The sequence below is a fragment of the Copadichromis virginalis genome, linkage group LG3, assembly GCF_057382275.1.
Source record: "Copadichromis virginalis isolate Kocher_CV1m ecotype Utaka linkage group LG3, C_Virginalis_male_GT1.1, whole genome shotgun sequence".
Classification (NCBI taxonomy): Eukaryota; Metazoa; Chordata; class Actinopteri; order Cichliformes; family Cichlidae; genus Copadichromis; species Copadichromis virginalis.
The window spans coordinates 434577-460649 of NC_140620.1; the positions used below are offsets into that span (position 1 = coordinate 434577).

The 26073-nt window shown below is 42.3% G+C and overlaps 2 protein-coding genes and 1 long non-coding RNA gene across 4 annotated transcripts in view; all 3 read right to left on the reverse strand.

Moving 5' to 3' along the window:
- Positions 1–223: 223 nt before the first annotated feature.
- On the reverse strand, positions 224–847 carry LOC146712163 (uncharacterized). Its single transcript, XM_085451886.1, has one exon. It carries the CDS (start codon positions 845–847, stop codon positions 224–226), a length of 624 nt encoding a protein of 207 aa, XP_085308012.1.
- A 634-nt stretch (positions 848–1481) lies between these two features.
- LOC146712164 (protein NLRC3-like) overlaps positions 1482–26073 on the reverse strand; it is a 37360-nt gene continuing 12768 nt past the window's right edge. The window contains exons 4-10 of the mRNA XM_085451933.1: positions 24698–24776; positions 18054–18276; positions 15900–17703; positions 15395–15568; positions 9269–9442; positions 3247–3293; positions 1482–3098 (exon numbers count right to left, since the gene is read on the reverse strand). Coding sequence (XP_085308059.1) covers positions 2566–3098; positions 3247–3293; positions 9269–9442; positions 15395–15568; positions 15900–17703; positions 18054–18276; positions 24698–24776 — 3034 coding nt within the window. The 3' untranslated portion in view covers positions 1482–2565. The remainder of the gene's footprint in view (positions 3099–3246; positions 3294–9268; positions 9443–15394; positions 15569–15899; positions 17704–18053; positions 18277–24697; positions 24777–26073) is intronic.
- Positions 12824–15381, reverse strand: LOC146712165 (uncharacterized). 2 transcript variants are annotated; one of them, XR_014919012.1, is made up of 4 exons: positions 14504–15381; positions 14094–14362; positions 13450–13537; positions 12824–13235 (listed from the first exon to the last, which is right to left on the reverse strand). It is a non-coding gene; the product is annotated as an uncharacterized LOC146712165 (long non-coding RNA). The 2 variants fall into 2 exon arrangements; XR_014919011.1 differs by having other exon boundaries at positions 14094–15381.

The window sequence follows — 26073 nt, forward strand, 5'->3', positions numbered from 1 at the left end:
CAGTGTTCTTCGCCCTGCCAGGCTAAGTAAACAGTCTTCCAGCCAACCCAGGTGGCCTTGCATGGAATGGGAAGGAACAGACTCAACACAGTCGTTATCAGGGAGTTGTTGTTCGGCTCCAGCCTTGAGCCCACAGCTGGCGCCGGAGGGATAGCCGTATTATGATGGTGATTTTCTTTGTGATTTTCTTTTACTACAACTCATGAGAATTGTGAGCTGTTTTTTAGCAGTCCGACACTGGTCTCTTGATCTCCCTTTGGATAGCTGCCAGTCTCTCCATGATGTTGTTTACCTTCAATTCCGTGGTCTTGTCACTCTTTTGCTCACAGAGCAGATTCTGAGCCCTCACGACCGCAGCCAACTGATCCGTGATGTTTTCCAGCTTCCGCCCATAGGTGTTGAACAGAGCGGATTCTTCCCTGATGTGTCCCATCATCCGCTCAGAGGTATTATTCTGAGTATTCACTGCAGCCGCAAGTGCTTCCAAGCTCTTTACCATGCTGCCATCCATGAGCCCTTTCTGAGAAACTGCACCTTGTCCCATCGTTTCAATCCCAGCGGGCAGCCTTGAGGGGGTTTGAACAGCCGGATCCGCTGTCTTAATTCTCCGATAAGTCAGGGCCAAGCCAGCTCCAATCAGCAAGAACCCTGTTATCATGGTTCCGAATAGGTAGATATCTTCAGCGTCCTCGATCGACAGTCCCGCCAGGCACACGATCCTCTGCCACCCGTCCGTCGTGTATCCGGCAGGGAAAGTCCCTCCAGGGCACTCGGGCTCTCCCGAGCCCAGACCTCTCGTTGAGAAAAGGGTGTCAATAGCATTCAGAGACCAGTTGATCAAATCCATAATTCTCTTTAGGTTTTAGACACAGACTGTGAGAGAGTGTTCAAGGGAAGTGAAAAGAACACATGAGACGAGACAAGGACATAAGAAGCTAAGCAGGGAAGATAAGGGAGAGGAGAGGAGAAAAGTGCGACCGCCTTCGCTGAGAGCCAAAGTAGCAAGTAGTAGTGTGTTTCCGGTTTTATTGTGATCGCTGTTAGCTCTCTCGGCAAGTAGAAGGCTCTAGATTGAATTATCATGTACTCTATGTCCGGGGAGCAGTGGAGACTTTAACTGTGTTGTTGGTGCACCAGTTATTGTTTACAAACACTAGCAGACCTCCTCCGCGTTTCTCTTTGTTTCTCTCCGCTCTGAATGTAGCATGGCCCGCAAGCTCAATCACAGTGTCTGGGGTGAAAGAGCTCAGCCAAGTCTCTGTGAGTCCCAGTAATTGTCAGCGAAGGTGTGCAGGTTTTTCTGGTTTAAAACTGCAAGCAGTTCAGTTTTGCTATACTGCATATGTGCTCCTGCATGTCTGAGGAAAAGTGAAACAAAAATACACAAAATAAAAAGAAAGCCGCTAAGGTCACTGGCACCAAGTATTAAATCCAGTTCTTTGTATTCTTTACGGCAAAGAAAGACACGGCTCAAAGTGGTCTAACTCAAAAAATTATCTTTAATTTTACATTTTCCAGAAAATGGAGACTGAGCACACACAGAAACGCCAGCTCAAGTCTGGGGCATCAGGAGCCTGTCTCGCTATATATTTGCAGCACGTCACCCATAGTTTCGGTAAAAACAAACCCTTATATGGAACAAGTTCCTCTTTTTGTCTGGCTTCCTGTATTTATTAATATGCTTGTACAGCTCTACACTAAATTCCTGTTTCTCAGTCTGGCTGAGCACTTAGTTTGTGAGTCAAAAGTAGCCTTGCTTTACAAGCTTCATTATTAAAGTACATAAAACAATATAAACAGAAAATAAGCACTAAGAATATATATTTAAATCTCAACATTGCGCCGCCATCTTGAAACCACATCCAACACAGTGGAACAGCTTCTAAAAGTTTGACATCAAAGCAAATCTAATGTCTGTCAGATTCCTCAACAGGACCCTTTGTGGTAGTTTTTAAGTTTCATACACACTAAAGTGATACACAACTCTTTACATGTTTCTAAGAGTTTGATAACTAAGCTGTTACCAACATCCTGCACCATGTTCTTGTTCAACATGGGAAAAACACAAGACTAGTTTAAAATGCAGAGTGAAGCCTTTGCTGTTTATTAGATCAGCCACATGCATTATGATCCCTCAATACAATCAGATTCTGCTTGAACTGCATTCAAAAATATTGAGCCAATATTTTCAGCTTATATGGCTGAAACATTTTCACATGATGAGCTTCCAACAATGAGTGAAACAGTGAGAGCATGTGGAGAGTTTGGAAACATCCCATTGAGAAAGAGAAATCAAACATTTGGATTCATTTTCATGAGCTCAGACTTCTTGAAAATGCAGAGGAGCTGGTTGTGAACTGAGCTTCAGAGAAACACAGCATACTGATATTCACTGTGAAGCTTTGAGTGGAAAAAGACAGAAAAACAACATGAGGATCCTGTAATAATGGGAGCTTTAATGGGACAAAATGTGTTTGTGAGTGAAAGAGACAGACATGTACAGACTGAACTATCTGTTCAACAGTCAGAGTGTTTCTGTAACAGGAGACACTCTTTACACTCCACTCAGCACAGGGACACTGAGGCACCACGAGACCTGACCATAAACCCAGGATAAAGAGTTTGAGTGAATGTGGTGTTGAAGGTGTGGAGGTGGATCAGAGTGTCAGAGGAGACTCTGTAGAAGGACAGAGTGCCAGCAGGACAGTCCACATACACTGCTGCTCTGTTAGAGACAGAGGAGGAGGAGGAGGAGGAGATGGATGTTGATCTGTTATTGTGCCAGACATGACGAGGACCATCATCAGAGCAGCTCAGACTCCAGGACTGATCATTGTATCCAAACCCACAGTCACTGTCTCCTTTCCTTCTGATGCTTCTGTAACTCACTGATATATAAACGACTCCTCTCCACTCGACCTCCCAGTAACAGCGACCAGTCAGACCATTTCTACACAGCAGCTGGTAACAAACATCAAATCTGTCTGGATGATCAGGATATGACTGAACCTCCTCCACACGTGCCACCTTCCTGTTGTTGTCAGACAGTTGGAGCTCTGTGTTCACTGTGTTTGTGTCGATTGTGAGTTGACAGGAATCTGATGGAGAGAACAAACACAATCCAGCTGCAGTTATTGATCCATCATCTGTTCATTGATTGACACTTTGATGATGACTCCTGACATGATGAAGATGGTTGAATGTGTGCTGCTTTGTTTTCATGAATCCCATTAAAAACACACTTACACTTCCTCAGACCTGGTCTCAACCATCGGACTCCAGCAGGCTCCACCCTGAAAGGAGGAGGGGGGTCAGAGCAGCACAGTCAGCATGCACACATGGACATTACATGGCTCTCAGACACACACTGTTACACACTGATAAAGGAACAGTCTAACATTTTCACAAATACACTTTAATCCATACATGGATCAAACTGCTGATGATTTGGACTGATCTTGGATCCGTCAGTACACCACTGTGTAGCCCTCTCAATCCACTGCTGTTGAAGACCGTTTTAAATATTTAATATATGTAGTACCAATTCTATCCAATAGAGGGCAGTGATGTCGCTATAGTTGTCCTTCACTGCGTTTGCGTACATAAGATTTTCTGGAGGAGGACAGACATTTGAACTGTCTGTCCTCCTCCAGAAAATCTTATGTACGCAAACACACCTGCGGACCACTTATGCGCACCCCTGGTTATAGGTGTTAAAGGTTTTTCAGTTACAGACTTATTGGGACTTTCTCACCATGCATCCCATTCTCCAGCTGTTTTTAACTTTTGTGTTTTTTTGTGTGTTGTGTTTTTACAGTTGCTGGATACTTCGACCAGCGTTTGGAAGGCAAATCCAGTGCAGTGTTTTTTCCAGAGACATATCGCTCCACCCAGGAGGACAGCAAAAGAGGATTCTACTAAACTTTGCAGATAAGCACTGGGCTTATCCACAAACACACGCACAAGCACACGCACTACCCGGGTAGATTGACAAAGTTTTTCTCTGAATTTCTTTTATAATCATTATTATTATTTATTCCTTTAACACCATATTTTCCTTTTCTTTCCTTCTTTTCCTTTCCTCACCAAATCAGAGTAGTTGGTGGAGGAAGAACTGTGACAAGAGAGAGAAAATGGACCAATATAGAAACTGAACTGAGGAGGGATTGTATTGGGCTTTGGTCACGGAAGTGTTTTTAACGTTCTGCATATCATTAGAGTTACTGATAAGACTATAATGTGTTGTGCTGTAATAAATGCCATAGAGTGTTCTCTATACAGGTTTATCCCTGTGCTGGTCTCCTCTGTCTTATAGTGGACACAAACTATTTTTTGCAGTGGCACAAATCATTTGTGTGCCTTCTTATTTGATGCAGAACACCTGATTGTTCTGTAAATAGATTGAAATTGGTATATAAAAAACGCCTGAGGCCTCAGTTGCATTTTAGGTAAGAAGTATTTATCCTGTTTTCCTTCTCTCACCCCAACCGGTCGCAGCAGATGGCCGCCCCTCCCTCCAAGAGTCCTGACAGGGACTAGAAAGAGAGAGCAGATTTCTCCTGTTTTGGCTTCCCTTCATTGGCTTCCTGTTAAATCCAGAATTCCTCACATACAAGGTCTTAAATAATCAGGCCTCATCTTATCTTAATGACCTTGTAGTACCATATCACCCTATTAGAGCACTTCGCTCTCGCTCTGCAGGCCTACTTGTTGTTCCTAGAGTATTTAAAAGTAGAATGGGAGGCAGAGCCTTCAGTTTTCAGGCCCCTCTTCTGTGGAACCAGCTTCCAGTTTGGATTCGGGAGACAGACACTATCTCTACTTTTAAGATTAGGCTTCAAACTTTCCTTTTTGCTAAAGCATATAGTTAGGGCTGGACCAGGTGACCCTGAATCCTCCCTTAGTTATGCTGCAATAGACGTAGGCTGCCGGGGATTCCCATGATGCATTGAGTTTTTCCTTTCCAGTCACCTTTCTCACTCACTATGTGTTAACAGACCTCTCTGCATTGAATCATATCTGTTATTAACCTCTGTCTCTCTTCCACAGCATGTCTTTATCCTGTCTTCCTTCTCTCACCCCAACCAATCACAGCAGATGGCCCCGCCCCTCCCTGAGCCTGGTTCTGCCGGAGGTTTCTTCCTGTTAAAAGGGGGTTTTTCCTTCCCGCTCTCGCCAACGTGCTTGCTCATAGGGGGTCATATGATTGTTGGGTTTTTCTCTGTATCTATGAAGCGCCTTGAGGCGACTTTTGTTGTGATTTGGCGCTATATAAATAAAATTGAATTGAATTGAAAATTGAATTGAATATAACTTTGTTGTTTGCAAAACTTGTGCATAATTTTTAGAAATGTACAATTTCTATTTCCATTTCAAGTAATGAAAATGATTCATTAAACATGTTTGTGGTTTTTACAGTAAAAATATAACTATTTTTACTTAGATTTTAAGTTTTTTGTCTGAATTTAGATCAATTTTGCTAATTTAGTATGCCATTATTTTTAATTAAATTCATACCATGGGGCAACATGACAGATACTATTGCTCACTAAAAAGAGTTCTTTTTCCATCCATCCATCTTCATCCGCTTTGTCCGGGGCCGGGTCGCGGGGGCAGCAGCCTAAGCAAAGAGGCCCAGACCTCCCTCTCCCCAGCCACCTCCTCCAGCTTATCCGGGGGAACACCAAGGCGTTCCCAGGCCAGCCGAGAGATATAATCTCTCCAGCGTGTCCTGGGTCTGCCCCGGGGCCTCCTCCCGGTGGGACATGCCTGGAACACCGCGCCCAGGGGGCATCCTTGTCAGATGCCCGAACCACCTCAGCTGGCTCCTTTCGATGTGGAGCAGCAGCGGCTCTACTCTGAGCCCCTCCTGGATGGCCGAACCTCTTACCCTATCTCTAAGGGAGAGGCCAGCCACCCTTCGGAGGAAGCTCATTTCTGCCGCTTGTATCCGCGATCTCGTTCTTTCGGTCACTACCCACAGCTCGTGGCCATAGGTGAGGGTAGGGACGTAGATCGACCGGTAAATTGAGAGCTTCGCTTTTACACTCAGCTCCCTCTTCACCACGACGGACCGGTGCAGCGTCCGCATTACTGCAGCTGCAGCCCCAATCCGTCTGTCGATCTCCGGCTCCCTTCTCCCATCACTCGCGAACAAGACCCCAAGATACTTGAACTCCTCCACTTGTGGCAGAGTGGAAGAGTTCTTTTTAAAATAGAAATTTCTGCTCCCTGATTTTTCAGCTGTCTCTTTATGTATGTTCATGATCCAAGATATTCTGTATCACTTTTTAACAGTTTTTCTGTTTAATTCTATTTCTCTGGTGTTCTTCAATTTTAAGGTTCATTTTAATTATTTATTCATTTTGTGTTCTATGTGTGCCATGTATTGGCTTTGCAAAGCACTCCATGACATTTTTCTGCAAAAAGTGCTATAAATAAAGTAAAAAATTAATAAACAAATCTAGCCAATAATTATTTTTTTCTTGATTTCGAAATATAGGCCAAAGGATAGGTCTTCTTAGTGCTAAGGTAGGTTAGATATGAGCTACTTTGTGCACTGGTGAGGAGTCATGTTGGAAAAGGAAGGGGCTATCTTTAAACTGTTCCTTCAATGTTGGGAGCACAAAATTGTCCAAAATGTCTTTGCATGCTGAAGCACTGAGAGTTCCTTTCACTGGAACTAAGAGGCGGCGCCCAGCTCTCGAAGAACATAACCCCCCACCCACCAACCAAACTTAACACTGTGCACTACACCTCAGCATTCATTGGGACAACTCTGTGAGTTTAAGTGGACTACTACTTCATGGCTGAGGTCCTATTATTACCAGTCACCTCCGCTCTATTGCAATTCCAATGACAGCTGACTTTTTAATATTTCTTAGTGTGGAAATTGTACAGCTGAACTTGTATCCATACCACACTGGGATTCACTGAACTCCTGAGACCAACCACAAATGTTAGTAGAAGTAGTCTTCATGCCTAGATGCTTGATGTTATCTACCTGTGACCATGACAGTGATTATGACACCTGAATTTACTGATTTGGAGGGGTAATTAAATGCTTTTCACAATATTGTTTATGTTCTGGACCTGTGGCTATAAAGGGAGTGCAGAATTATTAGGCAAATGAGTATTTTGTCCACATCATCCTCTTCATGCATGTTGTCTTACTCCAAGCTGTATAGGCTCGAAAGCCTACTACCAATTAAGCATATTAGGTGATGTGCATCTCTGTAATGAGAAGGGGTGTGGTCTAATGACATCAACACCCTATATCAGGTGTGCATAATTATTAGGCAACGTCCTTTCCTTTGGCAAAATGGGTCAAAAGAAGGACTTGACAGGTTCAGAAAAGTCAAAAATAGTGAGATATCTTGCAGAGGGATGCAGCAGTCTCAAAATTGCAAAGCTTCTGAAGCGTGATCATCGAACAATCAAGCGTTTCATTCAAAATAGTCAACAGGGTCGCAAGAAGCGTGTGGAAAAACCAAGGCGCAAAATAAGTGCCCATGAACTGAGAAAAGTCAAGCGTGCAGCTGCCAAGATGCCACTTGCCACCAGTTTGGCCATATTTCAGAGCTGCAACATCACTGGAGTGCCCAAAAGCACAAGGTGTGCAATACTCAGAGACATGGCCAAGGTAAGAAAGGCTGAAAGACGACCACCACTGAACAAGACACACAAGCTGAAACGTCAAGACTGGGCCAAGAAATATCTCAAGACTGGTTTTCCTAAGGTTTTATGGACTGATGAAATGAGAGTGAGTCTTGATGGGCCAGATGGATGGGCCCGTGGCTGGATTGGTAAAGGGCAGAGAGCTCCAGTCCCACTCAGACGCCAGCAAGGTGGAGGTGGAGTACTGGTTTGGGCTGGTATCATCAAAGATGAGCTTGTGGGGCCTTTTCGGGTTGAGGGTGGAGTCAAGCTCAACTCCCAGTCCTACTGCCAGTTTCTGGAAGACACCTTCTTCAAGCAGTGGTACAGGAAGAAGTCTGCATCCTTCAAGAAAAACATGATTTTCATGCAGGACAATGCTCCATCACACGCGTCCAAGTACTCCACAGCGTGGCTGGCAAGAAAGGGTATAAAAGAAGAAAAACTAATGACATGGCCTCCTTGTTCACCTGATCTGAACCCCATTGAGAACCTGTGGTCCATCATCAAATGTGAGATTTACAAGGAGGGAAAACAGTACACCTCTCTGAACAGTGTCTGGGAGGCTGTGGTTGCTGCTGCACGCAATGTTGATGGTGAACAAATCAAAACCCTGACAGAATCCATGGATGGCAGGCTTTTGAGTGTCCTTGCAAAGAAAGGTGGCTATATTGGTCGCTGATTTGTTTTTGTTTTGTTTTTGAATGTCAGAAATGTATATTTGTGAATGTGGAGATGTTATATTGGTTTCACTGGTAAAAATAAATCATTGAAATGGGTATATATTTGTTTTTTGTTAAGTTGCCTAATAATTCTGCACAGTAATAGTCACCTGCACACACAGATACCCCCCTAAAATAGCTAAAACTAAAAACAAACTAAAAACTACTTCCAAAAACATTCAGCTTTGATATTAATGAGTTTTTTGGGTTCATTGAGAACATGGTTGTTGTTCAGTAATAACATTATTCCTCAAAAATACAACTCGCCTAATAATTCTGCACTCCCTGTATAGAGATTTATATGAATCAAAGTCAAAGTGAAAAAACATTTAAAATCAGTGTACATGTACGATGGTGGCAAAAGGCAATTTTGTGTACTTTTTTTGTGTACTCATCGATAAATAACTCATAAATATTCAATTTGAATTTAATTGTATTTATATAGTGCCAAATCACACCAACAGTATCTTCAAGGCCCTTTTTAGTGTAAGGTAAAGACTCCAAATAATCATATTACCTCCTATAAGCAAGCACTTTGGTCACAATGGAGAAGAAAGAAATAACCAACTTTTAACAGGAAGAAACCTCTGGCAGATCCAGAGAAAGGCAGCTATCTGCCACAACCAGTAATGGTGAGGGGAGGAAGACAGATCAAAAGGCAGACAGTGGAAGAGAGCCGGAGAATAATAAGACCTCATGATTAAATGCAGAAAGGTGTATAAACACAATGAGTGAAAGAGGTGAAAGAAGGAGAAACAGTTCAACAGATAGAAGTTTCCTGTGCGATTGTTTATGTCACTTCTACATTAAATAAACATCAATTAAAGAATTAAATTATTTAAAGGAAATGTTTCCAGCTCTTCCTCCTCTATCAGACATCCTCTCCATACCTGAGAGTGTCCAGTCTCCAGCCTGGATCCTTCAGTCCAGCCAAGAGCAGCTTCATTCCTGAGTCACCTGGATGATTGTAGCTCAGGTCCAGCTCTCTCAGATGGGAAGGGTTGGAGCTCAGAGCTGAGGCCAGAAAAGTACAGCCTTCCTCTGTGATCAGACAGCCTGACAGACTGCAGACACACAAAACAACAACAAAAAAAGATTTTGACCAGGTTTTCCCCAGAGACTCTTAATTATATAGGAAGCCAATGTTAGTTTCAAATTTGTTTCCATGCCAGCTGCTCTGGCCCCAGAAATACTGTAGAAACTGGAATGTCTACATTCATTTCTGAGGACAGATTGAGTAACCAGATTTTTTTTATTTATTATATTTTTTTCTGCTTGGCAGGTGTGTCACAGAACAGGGACAATTGAATTGTTTGGTGGTTTATCAGAAGTTTCTGTTTTAGGCTACACGTCCTACTTTTTCGGGAATATTTTCAGGACAGTAAAGTACCTTCAGTGTTGAGAGACACAGATGAACAAAAAAACATTTGACACTGAGCAGGAAAGCGGTGGTGACACAGTTCAAGAACCACAGACCATACTGCTAGTGACATACTAAGAATTTAATTTGCAGGTGATTCAAGAGAAAGTGTGCTCTGAAAAGCACATGTAGATTACAGTATAAAATAAGTCACTATGTAAAAGTTTGAAATCAACTGAGCTGAAAGGTTTAAGCTATACAAAAGACCACTGTGTGTTGTAACAGGAAGTGATACAATAACACAGTGAGAGCCAAAGTTTACAGCACGTAACTTATTAAAGCTTCCCCACCATAACAAAACATCTGTGGGAAAGCTGTAATTGTGTACTCTATTGATCGATCCATTTTCGTAACTGCTTTTCGAATCAAGATGACATGGTAACAGTAGTCTTTCCCAGGTATTATTTGGCAGGGGTGCACCTCAAAATCTCCCCGCTGTATCAAAGGACTTACACAGTAAGACATTAATTCATGCCACCATTTACACCTACAGCCAATTTCCAATCATCACATGACAAGAGTAGCTGGAGAGAATCCACACAGGAACAGGGAGAACATGCAAAATGGCTTTGTGGCACCAATGCACCTGAGGTAAATACATTTTGATTCTCAAGTGGGGACAAAAGAGATGAAAGAAGTAACCAATATATATGCTTGGATTCCTGCATAAACTGACACATAGCAATTAACCATAACCAATGGCCTATGTATCATAAACAGATAAACCGGACTAAATTCTGCAGCAGACAGTAGAGCACTTTTTCTGTTTCAACTTCACTGCCACAGGATCAGATATAGAAAATGTTTCCTTTATTATATTTAGTGCCTTCCTTTTTGCATTTTTTTTTACCTTTCAGAGCAATTTGTTTGTGTTACTGAATGTATCTGAATGAGTATATATTCAAAAACAGACCCCAAAATTTTTTATCCATTCTTAAAACTGATAGGTACTGTTGATTTTTTTCACTGCCTTAAGGTTTTGTCAACACACAGGTCATGTTTTTATTTTCCATATTAAAAACATCAGGTTTACATGTAATGGAATGTGCAATAGAAACAAAATTGCCACTGCCATTTTATTAATTCCTTTTCTTTATTTAGGTTTACAAAGTTACTTATGTATTATTTATTTAATTTTTTTTTTCAATTTAAGGAAGTCAAAACGGATGAATGAAGAGCTGTTTAAAATTCTCATCATTTATTCAATCAGAAATGATGAATTTTTACCAGGGTGTAAGTATTACCATACATAAATCAAACTTCAATATAAACATACTTTCTAAAAACCTACAGAATACAGAAAAGGAATCATACTGGAAAGTTTTGTTGATGGAAGTAAATAGTTTTGACTTATTGGACAAGATAAAAGTATAATTTGGAGAAACCATGCTATGTACTTCCTTTTAGCCTTTGCTGTTATCTCACAGTGTACCTTGACTTCTCTTTTAAACTAGCTCTTCCCATTAAATCAAAGGTCCATTATCTTCTGCTAGTCCTTTTCAGAGGTCGCGGGGGGCGCTGGAGCCTATCCCAGTTGCCATAGGGCGAGAGGCGGGGTACACCCTGGACAGCTCACCAGTCTCTCACAGAGCTAACACACATAGAGACAAACAACCATTCTGTCATTGTCTTGGGTCATTTGACCCAGCGTTCTGTATTTGTTATTATTATTACTAGTACCCTGGTTGTGGTTTTCTAGTTCTTTGGTTTTGGGTTCTGTTCTTCCTCGGTTTAGTGTTTAGTCATCCCTGCCCTTGTGTTCCCTCTGTTCTGTCAATGTTGTGTTTCTGAGTTCCGTCAGTGTATATTTCTGTTTTATTGTGAAGGTCCGTGTCTTATGTCAGTGTATTCAGTTTGTGTACTCCCTGTCTCGTCATGTCAATTAGGTTCAGCCGTGCTTCCCTCTTATTTGCCCTTCCGCGTCTCCCTCTGTGTGTATTTATAGTGTGTGTCCTCTTGTGCTCGTCACTGGTCCGTCTGTGTTTCCTCAGTACGTGTAAGGTTTCAGGTCTGTTTTGTTAGCTTCGCCAGTCTAGGTAATCCTTAGTTTCTGTTCATGCCCTCTCCGCCTGCGTTTATACTCTGCCTCCTGAATAAAGCTCACTCACATTTCAGCTGTGCCTGCATTTTGGGTCCTCTTGCACAACCTCCACACGTCTGCCACTGCAGCTATGACATAATATACATTTTGTAATTATCCTTATAATTACAAAATGTTTTATGTAAGATTTATGTTTTGTAATTTAAATCTGACATCACCAAAGTGTTTTGGAATTTGAATAATGTATTTTGTAACTGCAGTACACATAATACTAATTTTAAACAATTTTGTCCAGGTTCTTTGCTACCGGGGACTCCGTCAGGACCATCGCATTCAGTTTTCGAGTTGGTGTGTCCACGGTGTGCCAGATTATCCCCCAGGTAGCGACAGCCATCTGGGACTGTCTAGTGGATGATTTCATGGCTGTGCCTTCACCGGTCTTTTTACTCTCTTAAGTAACTTGTCTTCACTATGTTCCTATATACAGTGTGATGCAAAAGTTTGGGCAACCTTGTTAATAGTCATCATTTTCCTGTATGAATCGCTGTTACAATGAAAAATGTCACTTGCATATATCATATAGGAGACACACTCATTGATATACACTAAATATTTATTTCATTTCTCTTTTTTTTGTGTTGCCAATTTATGCACCTGCTTGATTTGGTTTACACAGTTATTGCACACTTTCTGTAAATCCAGTGAACTGCATTTCACTTCTCAAATATCACTGTGTGTCTCCTGTATGATGTATTTAACTGACAATTTTTATTGTGACAACCAACGATTTGTACAGGAAAATAATTACTTTTCACAATGTTGCCCAAACTTTTGCATCCCACTGTATTGGTATATTTTTTCATTAGTATAATATGAAATAAATTCTACTTGTGTCAAGTTGTGTGTCAACATTTGCTGTGTAGTAGAACACAGACATAAGTCATTACAAATGTTTATTGGAAAAAATATATAGATTCACTAACAAAAACATTAAACGTAAATAATAATAATATAATTTAACTATTTACAGAGAGACAGGAATAAAAAGGACCCAGCTTGGAGTGGAAGAGCCTCAGGGAGAAGGAGGAGAAAAATAACATTGTTTCTGCCCTGGAGAGCTGCTGCCTCATCAGAAAACTACTGATCATTAGGGTCCAATGTTTCCAAATTTAGCACAGCTGTGCTGTTTTCAAAAACTGATTTATAAATTTGAAATTTCACGAATTCTCCGTCTGAGGCGGCATGCTCTCCAGAGCAGGAACAAGGCTGAGGAGGAAATGCTCCTTTGGAGACTGGCGTGGCCTCTTTAGGGACTCCAGGATGGCCAGCTCCACCGCCGATGGACCGTCCTGGGACCCGTCCCTCGCCCGCCTTCGAGCTGTCCTCCTCTGTGGGCCTGTAAAACACAGCACAAAACAACACAAAGTAATGAGAAGGCTGCTACTAGATTTTTATTTTCAAAATTGAAAAGAAAAAAAAACAAAAAAAACAACAACAACAAAAAAAAAAAAAAAAAAACGGGATATAAACAGATTGGTTGTAGATATTTAGTAAAGGTGATCACAAGGGAATCCAAGCAAGTAGAAAGCTATCAGTGCTGCTGTACGTACCTGTGGGTGCAGCAGCAGGAGCTGAGGGACCAGGGACTGGGGAGCCAGGAGAAGCAACAGGGGATGCTCTGCTGCATAATCAGTTACTCTATCAAGACAATATTAAATGTTAACAAGTTGAAGACAATAGTCATAGAGAAATTATATCCAGTGGTCTCTCATTTATTGCAGCACATGAACAGTAGTCACAGTTCTCACAAGTTGATTCTCAAAGTGCAAACCTTTGTCGATTTTAAAACGTAAAAGTATTATGCCGCGCTTTTTCTCCGTCTGCGGCGCCACTTTTGTGCGCCTTTTTCCCCTCGCGGTGCAGGTGTGTATTTCCGAATGAGGGTCATAGTTATGAGTGTCTTTGTGCTGTTTTTTTTCTATTGGACGTGATGGTTATCAAAACCAAACATGATAAGTTTGGCAAGCACAGGAGACACGACACGGAGGAGATTTGTCAATTGGGTTGCAGAATGCAATGCGCATTGTTGAAAGCTGTACGGTGCAAAAAAAAAATAAATAAAAATCAGCGAAAAGGCGAGGCGGTGACGGATGAACAGCGGGACCACTGTGTGCTGTTTATTAATAAACACAATATATTCCTATATGACAACACGCATAAATTAACTGCCTACATTAATTCATTGTAAATATACCTTCTGACAAACTCCCCTGCTGCCTCTTCGGGCTGTCCCTGGTTTGGGGGGGGGGGGGGGGGGGGGGGGGGGGGAGTTCTCCACGGTCCGCACCATATTGCAAGTTGTCTCCTGCGGGGTGAGGAAGTGGTCCAGAAACCCCATGACCGCGAAGAACTTCCATCTCCTCCCCGAACCTGCTGCAGACCCACTCCTCTTCTCCTTCTCCATCCTCTTCTCCTTATTATACGTGTCCCTGAGGCTCTTCCACTTTCTCCTGCAGATGTCCTCTGAATAAACGCATTATCTTGTTAGCGGAAAGGTATTTGTACATCAGTGGGAAAATAGCGGGACAGTACGCGGGCTTGCTAGCTTTTGCGCGGCTTCATCGGGTCAGTCTGAAAATTAAAAAGAAGAATGAATGAACTTACCAGGTTGCCCGATCTCCTCACTTATGTGCCTCCAAGCTAGGTCCTTTTTATTCCTGTCTCGGTAGAAGTAGCAGCTAGCATCATATAGCTCTGGATGATTAGCCACGGCACTGATGAGCTTTTCCTCCAAACTGAATGAAGAATGAAGGGCTTTGGCTGGATCTGCCCCTTTGACCTAGGTCAGAGCCACGTCACCAGGCTCCTGATTGGTTGTCGCGGCGCGATTTGACGCTGGAGTTCAGATTTTTCCAACTCGAGCGGTAGACGCGAAACGCACGTATGCACAAAGTGCAACACAAAAACTGACGAGCGTGGTTTTTTTCGCGAGTCAAACGCGGCAGATGCGGTACACTGACGCGTGTGTCACGCGTTTTCGCGACACAAATCTGCTTCCGAATTTTCGCGGGACCCACAAACGCGTGTCATCGTACTTTTCCATTGACTTTACATGTAAACCTGACGCTCTTGCCGCCTCTATTGCGTTCGGTGTGAACACACCGTTACATTCACACCTGTGGGCAATGTAGAATGATCAGTTAACCTGACCCCACTAATTGCATGTCTTTGGACTGTTGGGAGGAAGCCAGAGTATCCGCAGAGAACCCTCGCAAAACAGGCAGAACATTCAAACTCCACACAGAAAGGACAAAGCAAGGTGGTGGAATTGAACTCAGGACCTACTAAGTGAAATCTCTCAACAGACCAGTCCTCAAATAGCAGCATATACATGCAGGATTGTGCTTGATGACTTTTTTTAATGGATATAAAAAGGAATAAATAAAAGTAGTAATTCAGAATAAAAGATCAATTTAGAATAGAATGTTTTTGTTTGATCAATAGTATAATCCAGATTATGAATATAAATGAATGAAAAAAAGCTTTCATGCTGACCTGATAGTTTCCAGGGGACATTTTGGACTCTTCAATCCAGCAGACAACAGCTTTACTCCTGAGTCTTGCAGGTCATTGTTACTCAGGTCCAGTTCTCTCAGTTTAAAAGATTTAGAGATGAAAACTGAGCACAGAGCATCACAGCTTCTTCTTGTGATGTTACAGGAAGACAGTCTGAAAATTAATTACATTTGTGATCAAATTGAATCAGTCATTTTCAACTTACCATAATAAAAAATATAATTCAATGTCTACTTCATAAATAAAAATACAACTTATAATTCAAACAAGGAAAAAAAGAAAATAAGGAATTTGGTTTGAAACAGCAGTTACACCTCTGTATCTGTGAAACAAGTTGGGAGCTAGTACTTCTAGTCATTATAGATCAATACCCAATTACACAGGCATTCATAATGTTTTATAAATGCTAAGAATTCCTGCTGCCAATAAACCATACATTGCATAAATATTGCAACAATAATAGTGTGCATAGATGCATACATACGAAGCTTTGTTGGAGGCTTTGACCACTGGCAGCAGCTTCACAAGAGCCTCCTCTGAAGCAGAGTATTTCTTCAGGTCAAACACATCCAGATCTTTTTCTGATGACAGTAAGATGAAGACCAGAGCTGACCACTGAGCAGGAGACAGTTTATCTGTGGAGAGACTTCCTGATCTCAGGGACTGTTGGATCTCCTCCACTAAAGAGCGATCATTCAGTTCATTCAGACAGTGGAACAGATTGATGCTTTTCTCTGCAGACAGATTCTCACTGAGCTTCTTCTTGATGTACTGGACTGTTTTCTTATTGGTCTGTGAGCTACTTCCTGTCTGTGTCAGCAGACCTCGTAGGAGAGTCTCACTGGTCTGGAGTGAAAGACCCAGGAGGAAGCGGAGGAACAAGTCCAAGTGCCCATTTGGACTCTGTAAGGCCTTGTCCACAGCACTCTGGTAGAAGTGTTTCTCTGCAGATTCTCCTGTTTCAGACTTCTGGGAGGTTTGTTGTTCTTCCAGCAGATTGAGTGCAGAGTTGATGAAGGTCAGATGGACATGAAGAGCAGCCAGAAACTCCTGAACACTCAGATGGATGAAGCAGAACACCTTGTCCTGGTACAGTCCTCTCTCCTCTTTAAAGATCTGTGTGAACACTCCTGAGTACACCGAGGCTGCTCTGATATCGATGCCACACTCTGTCAGGTCTGATTCATAGAAGATCAGGTTTCCTTTCTGCAGCTGATCAAAAGCCAGTTTTCCCAGAGACTCAATCATCTTCCTGCTCTCTGGACTCCAGTGTGGATCTGTCTCAGCTCCTCCATCATACTTGACCTTCTTCACTTTGGCCTGAACCACCAGGAAGTGGATGTACATCTCAGTCAGGGTCTTGGGCAGCTCTCCTCCCTCTCTGGTTTTCAGCACATCCTCCAGAACTGTAGCAGTGATCCAGCAGAAGACTGGGATGTGGCACATGATGTGGAGGCTTCGTGATATCTTGATGTGGGAGATGATCCTGCTGATCTGCTCCTTATCTCTGAATCTCTTTCTGAAGTACTCCACCTTCTGTGGGTCAGTGAACCCTCTGACCTCTGTCAACTTGCCAACAAAGTTAGGAGGGATCTGATTGGCTGCTGCAGGTCGTGTGGTTATCCAGAGGCGAGCAGAGGGAAGCAGTTTCCCCCTGATGAGGTTTATCAGCAGCACATCCACTGAGGTGGACTTTCTAGGGTCAGTTAGGATTGTAGTTTTGTGGAAGTCCAGAGGAAGTCGACACTCATCCAGACCATCAAAGATGAACACAACCTGGAAGTCTTCAAAGCTGCAGATTCCTGCTTCTTTGGTTTCAGTAAAGAAGCGATGAACAAGTCCCACCAAGCTGAACTTTTCCTCTTTCAGCACATTCAGCTCTCTGAAAGTGAATGGAAATATGAACTGGATGTCCTGGTTGGCTTTGTCTTCAGCCCAGTCCAGGGTGAACTTCTGTGTTAAAACTGTTTTCCCAATGCCAGCCACTCCTTTTGTCAGCACTGTTCTGATTGGTTCATCTCTTCCAGGTGAGGCTTTAAAGATGTCTTCTTGTCTGATTATTGCTTCTAGATTGTCTGGTTCCCTGGATGCTGTTTCAATCTGTCTGACCTCATGTTCATCATTGACCTCTGCAGTCCCTCCCTCTGTGATGTAGAGCTCTGTGTAGATCTGATTCAGGAGGGTTGGGTTTCCTGCTTTAGCGATCCCCTCAAATACACACTGGAACTTCTTCTTCAGTGCAGATTTGAATTCATGCTGATGCCACTGCAAGTTCCTAGTGCAAGTTCCTGAGTGACACACACACACACACACCTCAAGGATTTATCAGCACATAGAGCAGGGGTGTCAAACTCCAGGCCTTGAGGGCCGGTGTCTTGCAGGTTTTAGATCTCACCCTGGGTCAACACACCTGAATCAAATGATAAGTTCATTAGCTGGCATCTGGAGAACTTCGGGACATGTTGAGGCGGTCATTTTGCCATTTGAATCAGCTGTGTTGGATCAAGGACACATTTAAAACCTGCAGGACACCAGCCCTCGAGGCCTGGAGTTCAACACCTGTGACATGGAGTATTTTGAATGTATTTTCTTTTTATTTAGACTTTGTTTAAGTAAAATAAATGGGGAAAACTCTCACTTCTCAGCAAAAGTTCAGCGAACTTATTCTGCTTCATTCTCTTCAGGAAGTCCACTGTAATAGTCACAAATGCGTCTCTGCTGCTCTTACTCTGTTCTTCATCCACCCTCTGTAATACATCCTCACACTGAATCTTAAAACACTGTAGATCATCTGGATTTAGATCTGTCTGGATCTTCTTCAACTCGTTCTTCACAAAAGTGATGATTTTGTCCTCCAGTATCTGGAACAAGATATTTTTATGAATGACCCAAAAGGTATTCTCACACAAGAGAGAAAAGTAAAACATAGGATGAGGTATCTTTCTGGGAATCAGTTTAATTAAGTTAGTAAGAAAGCAAAATTTATTAATATAGCACTTTTCACAGATACAAATCACAAAGTGCTTCACAATAAAACCAGAAATATAAATAAAATAAAAATATAAAACAATGAGAAAAATTAATTAAAAGTTTGTTTGAATAGAAATATACTCAGCTGCTTTTTAAAAGAGTGAATGGAGTCAGTGTAGATGGAGACAGTGTAAAGAGAATTCCAGAGCCTTGGTGCCAGTGCCTGAAAAGCCTGATCTCCACGTGTTTTGAACCTAGTATGTGGGACCAACAGTGAGTTCTGACCTAAAGACCAAAGTGCTTGGGAAGAAGCATAAGGTTTCAACAGATCAGAGATATACTGGTGAGCTTCACCATGTAGAGCTCTATAAGTACAGACTAAAATTTTACAATGAACCCTAAAATTTACTGGCAACCAATGAAGAGAAACACAAACTGGAGTAATGTGTGACCTCTTGTTTGTGCCAGTTAAAATTCTTGCCCCAGCATTCTGTACAGATTGAAGGCGATCCAGAGCTGATTTGTTTAAGTAAAAAAAAAAAAAAAAAAAAAAAATCCAAGCGAGAAGAAATAAAAGCATGCATTATCATGTTCAAGCTCTGTCTTTGACACCAATAGTCTGAGTTTAGAAATGTTTCTTAGATGATAAAAAACATTTTCGAACCAGTTGCTTTGAGAGTTTCTCAAGAGACACTGAACTGTCAACTATGAGACCCATGTTTCTGAGACTCAACTGAACTGAAGGGCCTAAAAAACTGATAGGCTGCTTAATTACTGAAAACGTGATCGGGAACAATAATCAAAGTTTCTGTTTTATCTGTATTTAACTAGAGAAAGTTGTAATTTAATCATTGTTTAATTTCTGACAAACAATTACTTAAACAAGACAATTTATAAAACTCAGAAGCTTTGAAAGAACCGTATAACTGAATGTTATCAGCATAGAGAAATGCTGAGACCAATGCTGATAAGAAATATTATTGTAACGTCCGATAATTTGGCCTAGAGGGAGAATATAAAGCAAAAAGAGAATCAGACCGAAAATAGATCCTTGAGGTACCCCACAAGGCAGAACTAATGTTTCAGACAACTTGATTCATACAGACAGTAAAAAGATCTCTCAGATAGAACTGTGTACTCTCCAGAGTCTCCTGCAATCAAAATGTCACTAGACACTGTAAGTAAAGTGGTTTCAGTGGAGTGCAATTTGCAGAAACCAGAGCGGGAAAAGTCCACAACTTTTTGGAGAAAAACAATGTTAAGTTGTTTTGCTACCGTTTTTTCCAAGAGTTTAGACACAAACGGTCAATTTTGATATTGCTTGTCACTGTTTGGAAGAGATGGATCCAAATTTGGTGTCTGTAAAACTGGCTCAACGATAGCTTGTTTAAAAAAAAGCAAAAGAGGACCAGGTATCAGAGGTAAGCAAAGTGCAAGTGTGGTACTGAGAGGATGATGGAGAAATATTAGACCTGACAGAAATGACCTTATTTACAAAAATTGTTCAAAAATGAATTACAATCAGATTTAGTATAGATTGGTACATGAGGAGAAAGACAATATTCATAATTGTATCAAACAACACTTTAGGATTGTTCTTTTTTGAAGCTATAAGATTTGAAAAATATTCAGTTCTGTCATTTTTTAATCATGTCGTTAAATGAGAAAATTGATTCCTTGAGATGTACCCCATGAACCTCAAGCTTGGGAGCCTTCCATAAATGTATTAACTTGCGATAATATCTCCTAATATAATATTTTCATTAGCAGCTGGATAGTGTAGTGGTAAGACTACTCTGCATCTAAAGGTCAAAGGTCACTCTTGAGGACGCCAATGTTCACATTTTGGACAGAGAGGACAGATGGTTTGAAAGAGGAGTGAAAGAAGCATCTATGTCCACTGTGAGCGACCATCTTTGAACAGAGGCGGGGTTTACGACACCAACTGTCTGCCATCTATAATCCAGTTTTGAGATCCCTCCCCAGACGCCTTAACGCCCACTCACATCCTGGGCCATCTGACCTCAGGAAATCACATGATAGGGTGGGGCCAGGTTTCACAATGAGCTCACCCGAAACCCTGGCTGATTGTGACCCACACCCAGTTTCACACCTTGGCTCATGTGAGGTAGAGGATCATCAGGGGGTCCATTGTGCGTCTTTGGGGGGTTACTCCCACGGGGTTTAAACCTGGGACTCTCCACCATTTGACCCTAGAACTGAAGAAGCTTCTCGGATAAGAGGTGGAACGTCAAGCAACCTAAAGAAGTCCAGACGCTTTTCTTTCCAAGCTCCTTAGACTACGATGACCTGGATGACTGAGAACCTTCACAGACAAGACTATACACGTTTGGAGTGGGAGTTGCAAGTTCAATTCCCACCTGGTATCCAGTAAGGGTCCTGGCTAGACCCCCCATGCTAAAAAACCAAGCCCTGGGATGGCGCAGCTACATCTGCAGCTCGGACACAAGCATTTCACTACATGTTGTACTCTGTATAATTGTGTATGTGACAAATAAAGGTTGCTTTTTTTGTTTGTCCCTATCCAGGGACAGAAATTTGAAGAGTGGAGACAACACTCTTCAAAGTCAAAGTTATTTATATAGCACATTTAAAATAACAAATGTCGACCAAGGTGCTGTACAATTAAGATAATCAAAAAAAAAATAAAAACAAAAACATAGGGAGACATGATAAAAGTTAAGAAAAAGAATCATAAAATTTTAAGGTTTGAGTAAGAAGTAGGATAAATAAAAGTAATACAAACTCATTCTGATTGAAAAGCCATGAAGTAAAAGTGGGTTTTCAGACAGGTTTTAAAAGTGTCCAATGTTGGACAGGTCCTGATGTGAAGGGGCAGTTTGTTCTGAAATTTGGGAGGAGTCACAGCAAAGGTCTGATCTCCTCTGTGCTTTAATCTGTTCCTCGGAACAGCCAGGAGCAATTGATCCGCAGACCTCAGTGATCTTGCAGGAGTGTACCAATTTAAAAGATCAGGAAGGTATGAGGGTGCTAACCCGTGCAATGCCTTAAAAACAAATCATGAAATCTTAAAATTAGTTCTAAAATTAACTGGCAGCCAGTCTAATGATGCCAATATGGGAGATACAGTGGCTTGCAAAAGTATTCGGCCCCCTTGAACTTTCCCACATTTTGTCGCATTACAGCCACAAACATGAATCAATGTTATTGGACTTCCACATGAAAGACCAACACAAAGTGGTGCACACGTGAGAAGTGGAACGAAAATCATTTGTTACAAATAAATAACTGCAAAGTGGGGTGTGTGTAATTATTCAGCCACCTTTGGTCTGAGTGCAGCAGTTGTCCATAGACGTTGCCTGATGAGTGCTAATGACTAAATAGATGCACCTGTGTGTAATCTAATGTCAGTACAAACACAGCTGCTCTGTGACGGCCTCAGAGGTTGTCTAAGAGAATATTGCGAGCAACAACACCATGAAGTCCAAAGAACACAGCAGACAGGTCAGGGATAAAGTTATTGAGAAATTTAGGCTTAGGCTACAAAAAGATTTCCCAAGCCTTGAACATCCCACGGAGCACTGTTCAAGCCATCATTCAGAAATGGAAGGAGTATGGCACAACTGTAAACCTAGCAAGACAAGGCCGTCCACCTAAACTCACAGGCCGAACAAGGAGAGCGCTGATCAGAAATGCAGCCAAGAGGCCCATGGTGACTCTGGACGAGCTGCAGAGATCTACAGCTCAGGTGGGGGAATCTGTCCATAGGACAACTATTAGTCGAGCACTGCACAAAGTTGGCCTTTATGGAAGAGTGGCAAGAAGAAAGCCATTGTTAACAGAAAACCATAAGAAGTCCCGTTTGCAGTTTGGGGGACACAGCAAACATGTGGAAGAAGCTGCTCTGGTCAGATGAGACCAAAATGCAAAACGCTATGTGTGGCGGAAAACTAACACTGCACATCACTCTGAACACACCATCCCCACTGTCAAATATGGTGGTGGCAGCATCATGCTCTGGGGGGGGGGGGCTTCTCTTCAGCAGGGACAGGGAAGCTGGTCAGAGTTGATGGGAAGATGGATGGAGCCAAATACAGGGCGATCTTGGAAGAAAACCTCTTGGAGTCTGCAGAAGACTTGAGACTGGGGCGGAGGTTCAGCTTCCAGCAGGACAACGACCCTAAACATAAAGCCAGGGCAACAATGGAGTGGTTTAAAACAAAACATATCCATGTGTTAGAACGGCCCAGTCAAAGTCCAGATCTAAATCCAATCGAGAATCTGTGGCAAGATCTGAAAACTGCTGTTCACAAACGCTGTCCATCTAATCTGACTGAGCTGGAGCTGTTTTGCAAAGAAGAATGGGCAAAGATTCAGTCTGTAGATGTGCAAAGCTGGTAGAGACAGACCCTAAAAGACTGGCAGCTGGAACTGCAGCAAAAGCTGGTTCTACAAAGTATTGACTCAGGGGCTGAATAATTACGCACACCCCACTTTGCAGTTATTTATTTGTAAAGAAAGTTTGGAATCATGTCTGATTTTCGTTCCACTTCTCACGTGTACACCACTTTGTTGGTCTTTCACATGGAATTCCAATAAAACTGATTCATGTTTGTGGCTGTAATGTGCTAGATTGTGGGAAAGTTTAAGGGGGCCGAATACTTTTGCAAGCCGCTGTATACGTTTTCGCTTGCATGTGCCAGTTAGTAACCGTGATGCAGCGTTTTGGACCAGCTGCAGTCGGCTAAGTGACGACAGACTAACACCAGAGTAAAGACCATTACAGTAGTCGAGGCGAGATGAAATGAAAGCAACCCTAACCCCTAACCCTAACCCATGCCAGTGGCGGACTCCCTCAGACATCGGTGCGTTGGTGGTTCTTTGTGTCTGGGGATGGGCGTCCAGGTACACGCCGGCTCACTCCTTGGCGGCCGCTTATCGGGGCCTGGAGCCTGGGGCTCGCTCGGGCCACTTCGGAGGTGGGGTGCCCTCAGCCTCTCGGCCTGGGGCTCGGTCACTCGGGCACAGCTGGCTGCCGGCGGAGCACACGGGCGCGTCACTGCAACTCCCCCTGGCTTCTGCTCCGCGGCTGCTGGGTGAACCCTCATCTGGGACTCTCCTCAGCTCTTTCTGGGACAGTGGTGCGGCTGCCCCTCTGTTAGTCTTCCTTGGTCTCTTGTGTTCTGGGGGCCTCTGGATGTCTGGAGTTTTGATCTCCTCCATACCTGCTTCATGCCCTGGAGGACGGGGCTGTGGCCCCCCCACACCCTCTAGCAGATCATTACATGAAGGAACCTTTTAAAAAAACAAGCGCGTCCATGCTCACAGGTGTACACACGGGTGATCACACCCACAAACTACACCCTTTTTGGCTCCTACCTCAAAGCACACTGTTCTGTTGATCTTATGTGCTGCACAATAATGTTTAATATTTAGTATTTACTGTCATATTCCCATATATCATTGTGATGTTGTTTATTCTATTACTCTTGTTCTCTTCTGCTTGTTTTCTTTTTCCTTTCTCAACAGGTGATCCAGGTGATTGATATATGCATTTTTTCTTTTTTCCTGCCCATTCTGTTGGTTTTTGGTTTTTGCCCTTCTCCCCCGTCCCTCTTCTCAGCTGTTTCTCTTTCCCTCTTTCTTTCTCCCCTTCTTTCCTCCAGTCAAGTCTGTCCCGTATACAGCAAGTGAAAATAAAATAAACAATAAAAGGTGAATCAAATGGACCATTATGGCAAGGCTGGGATGGTCAATTTGGTAAAGTAAATCCGTTGGGCATCTTTCTTTGCCTTTAGACAATAATTCTGATGGCAAAAGAGCCAAACGGGACAGGCAAAAAAAAAAAAAAAAAAAGAAAAAAAAAAAAAGAAATGAAAGCATGGATAGCTCTCTCAAAGTCTCTAAAACAGAGAAATGGCTTCACTTTAGCAAGTAGCTGAAGATGAAAGAAACTGGTCTTGATTACAGCATTAATCTGTTTGTCAAACATTAGAGTCAAAAAGCACTCCTAGGTTCCTCGCATAAGGATTTTTAGAAATTTCTAAGGGGCCAAAGTCGCAGTAGTCACAGAGACCAAACACAATCACCTCTGAGTCTTTGAGTCAGCTGCATAACAATGGAATGAGATTCCATGTTTTTTTTTGTTTGTTTGTTTTTTTTTGTTTTTTTAAATTGAACCCATAGAGAGCATATAAATTGAAAAGAGAACTGGGCCAAGAATGGACCCCTGGGGGACCCCACAAAAAGTGAGGTTTTTGAGGATGATTTATCCCCCAAAAATAAATGTATTATTATTAATAATAAAGTAGTTGTTGTACATGTACAGACCATAAATATGGAGTCCAGCTGTGTTTGATGCTGCTGGGCAGACTGACCACTGGGAACCTCTGAGCTCTGCTGGTCCACTCTGTGGAGGAACCAAAAAGAGTCAGAATAATACAACAAAAACTTTAAAACTTAAAATGCAACCTTCTGGTCCTCTGCAAACATTAAAACACATAAAAAATTAAAAAAAAAAAACTCCCACTTGATAATGCCTGTGATGGAACCACATCTGACACAAAGACGTTCATTTCTCTTATTGTCAATAGAAAATTGTACTTAGTAGTCAGTATAATATTTTAATGATATAAGTTTGTATATGGTAGAATAGTGCATGTTGACCTTTTGATGACTTAGGCTGTTGTTCACTACAAGACTTGTTATAAATTTCTTCCCACAGTAATAGTGACAGCTGGACACTCTTATCTTCACTTCGCACCTTGTTTTATTGTTTGTGATAAACTATGTCTATTTTAGGCTAAGTGGCTTTTGTTTAGATGAACGTTTGGACTTCCAGACAAGCAGGTTTAGGGAAGTCTTTATGGGGTCACACTCTGACCCCCCCCACACACACACACGTATACACATCCACATTCCAATGTAATGAACAAACGCACGCATTGATGTACAATGGGGCAAAAAAGTATTTAGTCAGCCACCGATTGTGCAAGTTCCCCCACTTAAAATGATGACAGAGGTCAGTAATTTGCACCAGAGGTACACTTCAACTGTGAGAGACAGAATGTGAAAAAAAAAAAAATCCATGAATCCACATGGTAGGATTTGTAAAGAATTTATTCGTAAATTAGGGTGGAAAATAAGTATTTGGTCACCTCAAACAAGGAAAATCTCTGGCTCTCACAGACCTGTAACGTCTTCTGTAAGAAGCTTTTCTGTCCCCCACTCGTTACCTGTATGAATGGCACCTGTTTGAACTCATCATCTGTATAAAAGACACCTGTCCACAGCCTCAAACAGTCAGACTCCAAACTCCGCCATGGCCAAGACCAAAGAGCTTTCGAAGGACACCAGGAAAAGTATTGTAGACCTGCACCAGACTGGGAAGAGTGAATCTACAATAGGCAAGCAGCTTGGTGTGAAAAAATCAACTGTGGGAGCAATCATCAGAAAATGGAAGACATACAAGACCACTGATAATCTCCCTCGATCTGGGGCTCCACGCAAGATCTCATCCCGTGGGGTCAAAATGATCATGAGAACGGTGAGCAAAGATCCCAGAACCACACGGGGGGACCTGGTGAATGACCTGCAGAGAGCTGGGACCAAAGTAACAAAGGTCACCATCAGTAACACACTACAACGGCAGGGAATCAAATCCCGCAGTGCCAGACGTGTTCCGCTGCTGAAGCCAGTGCATGTCC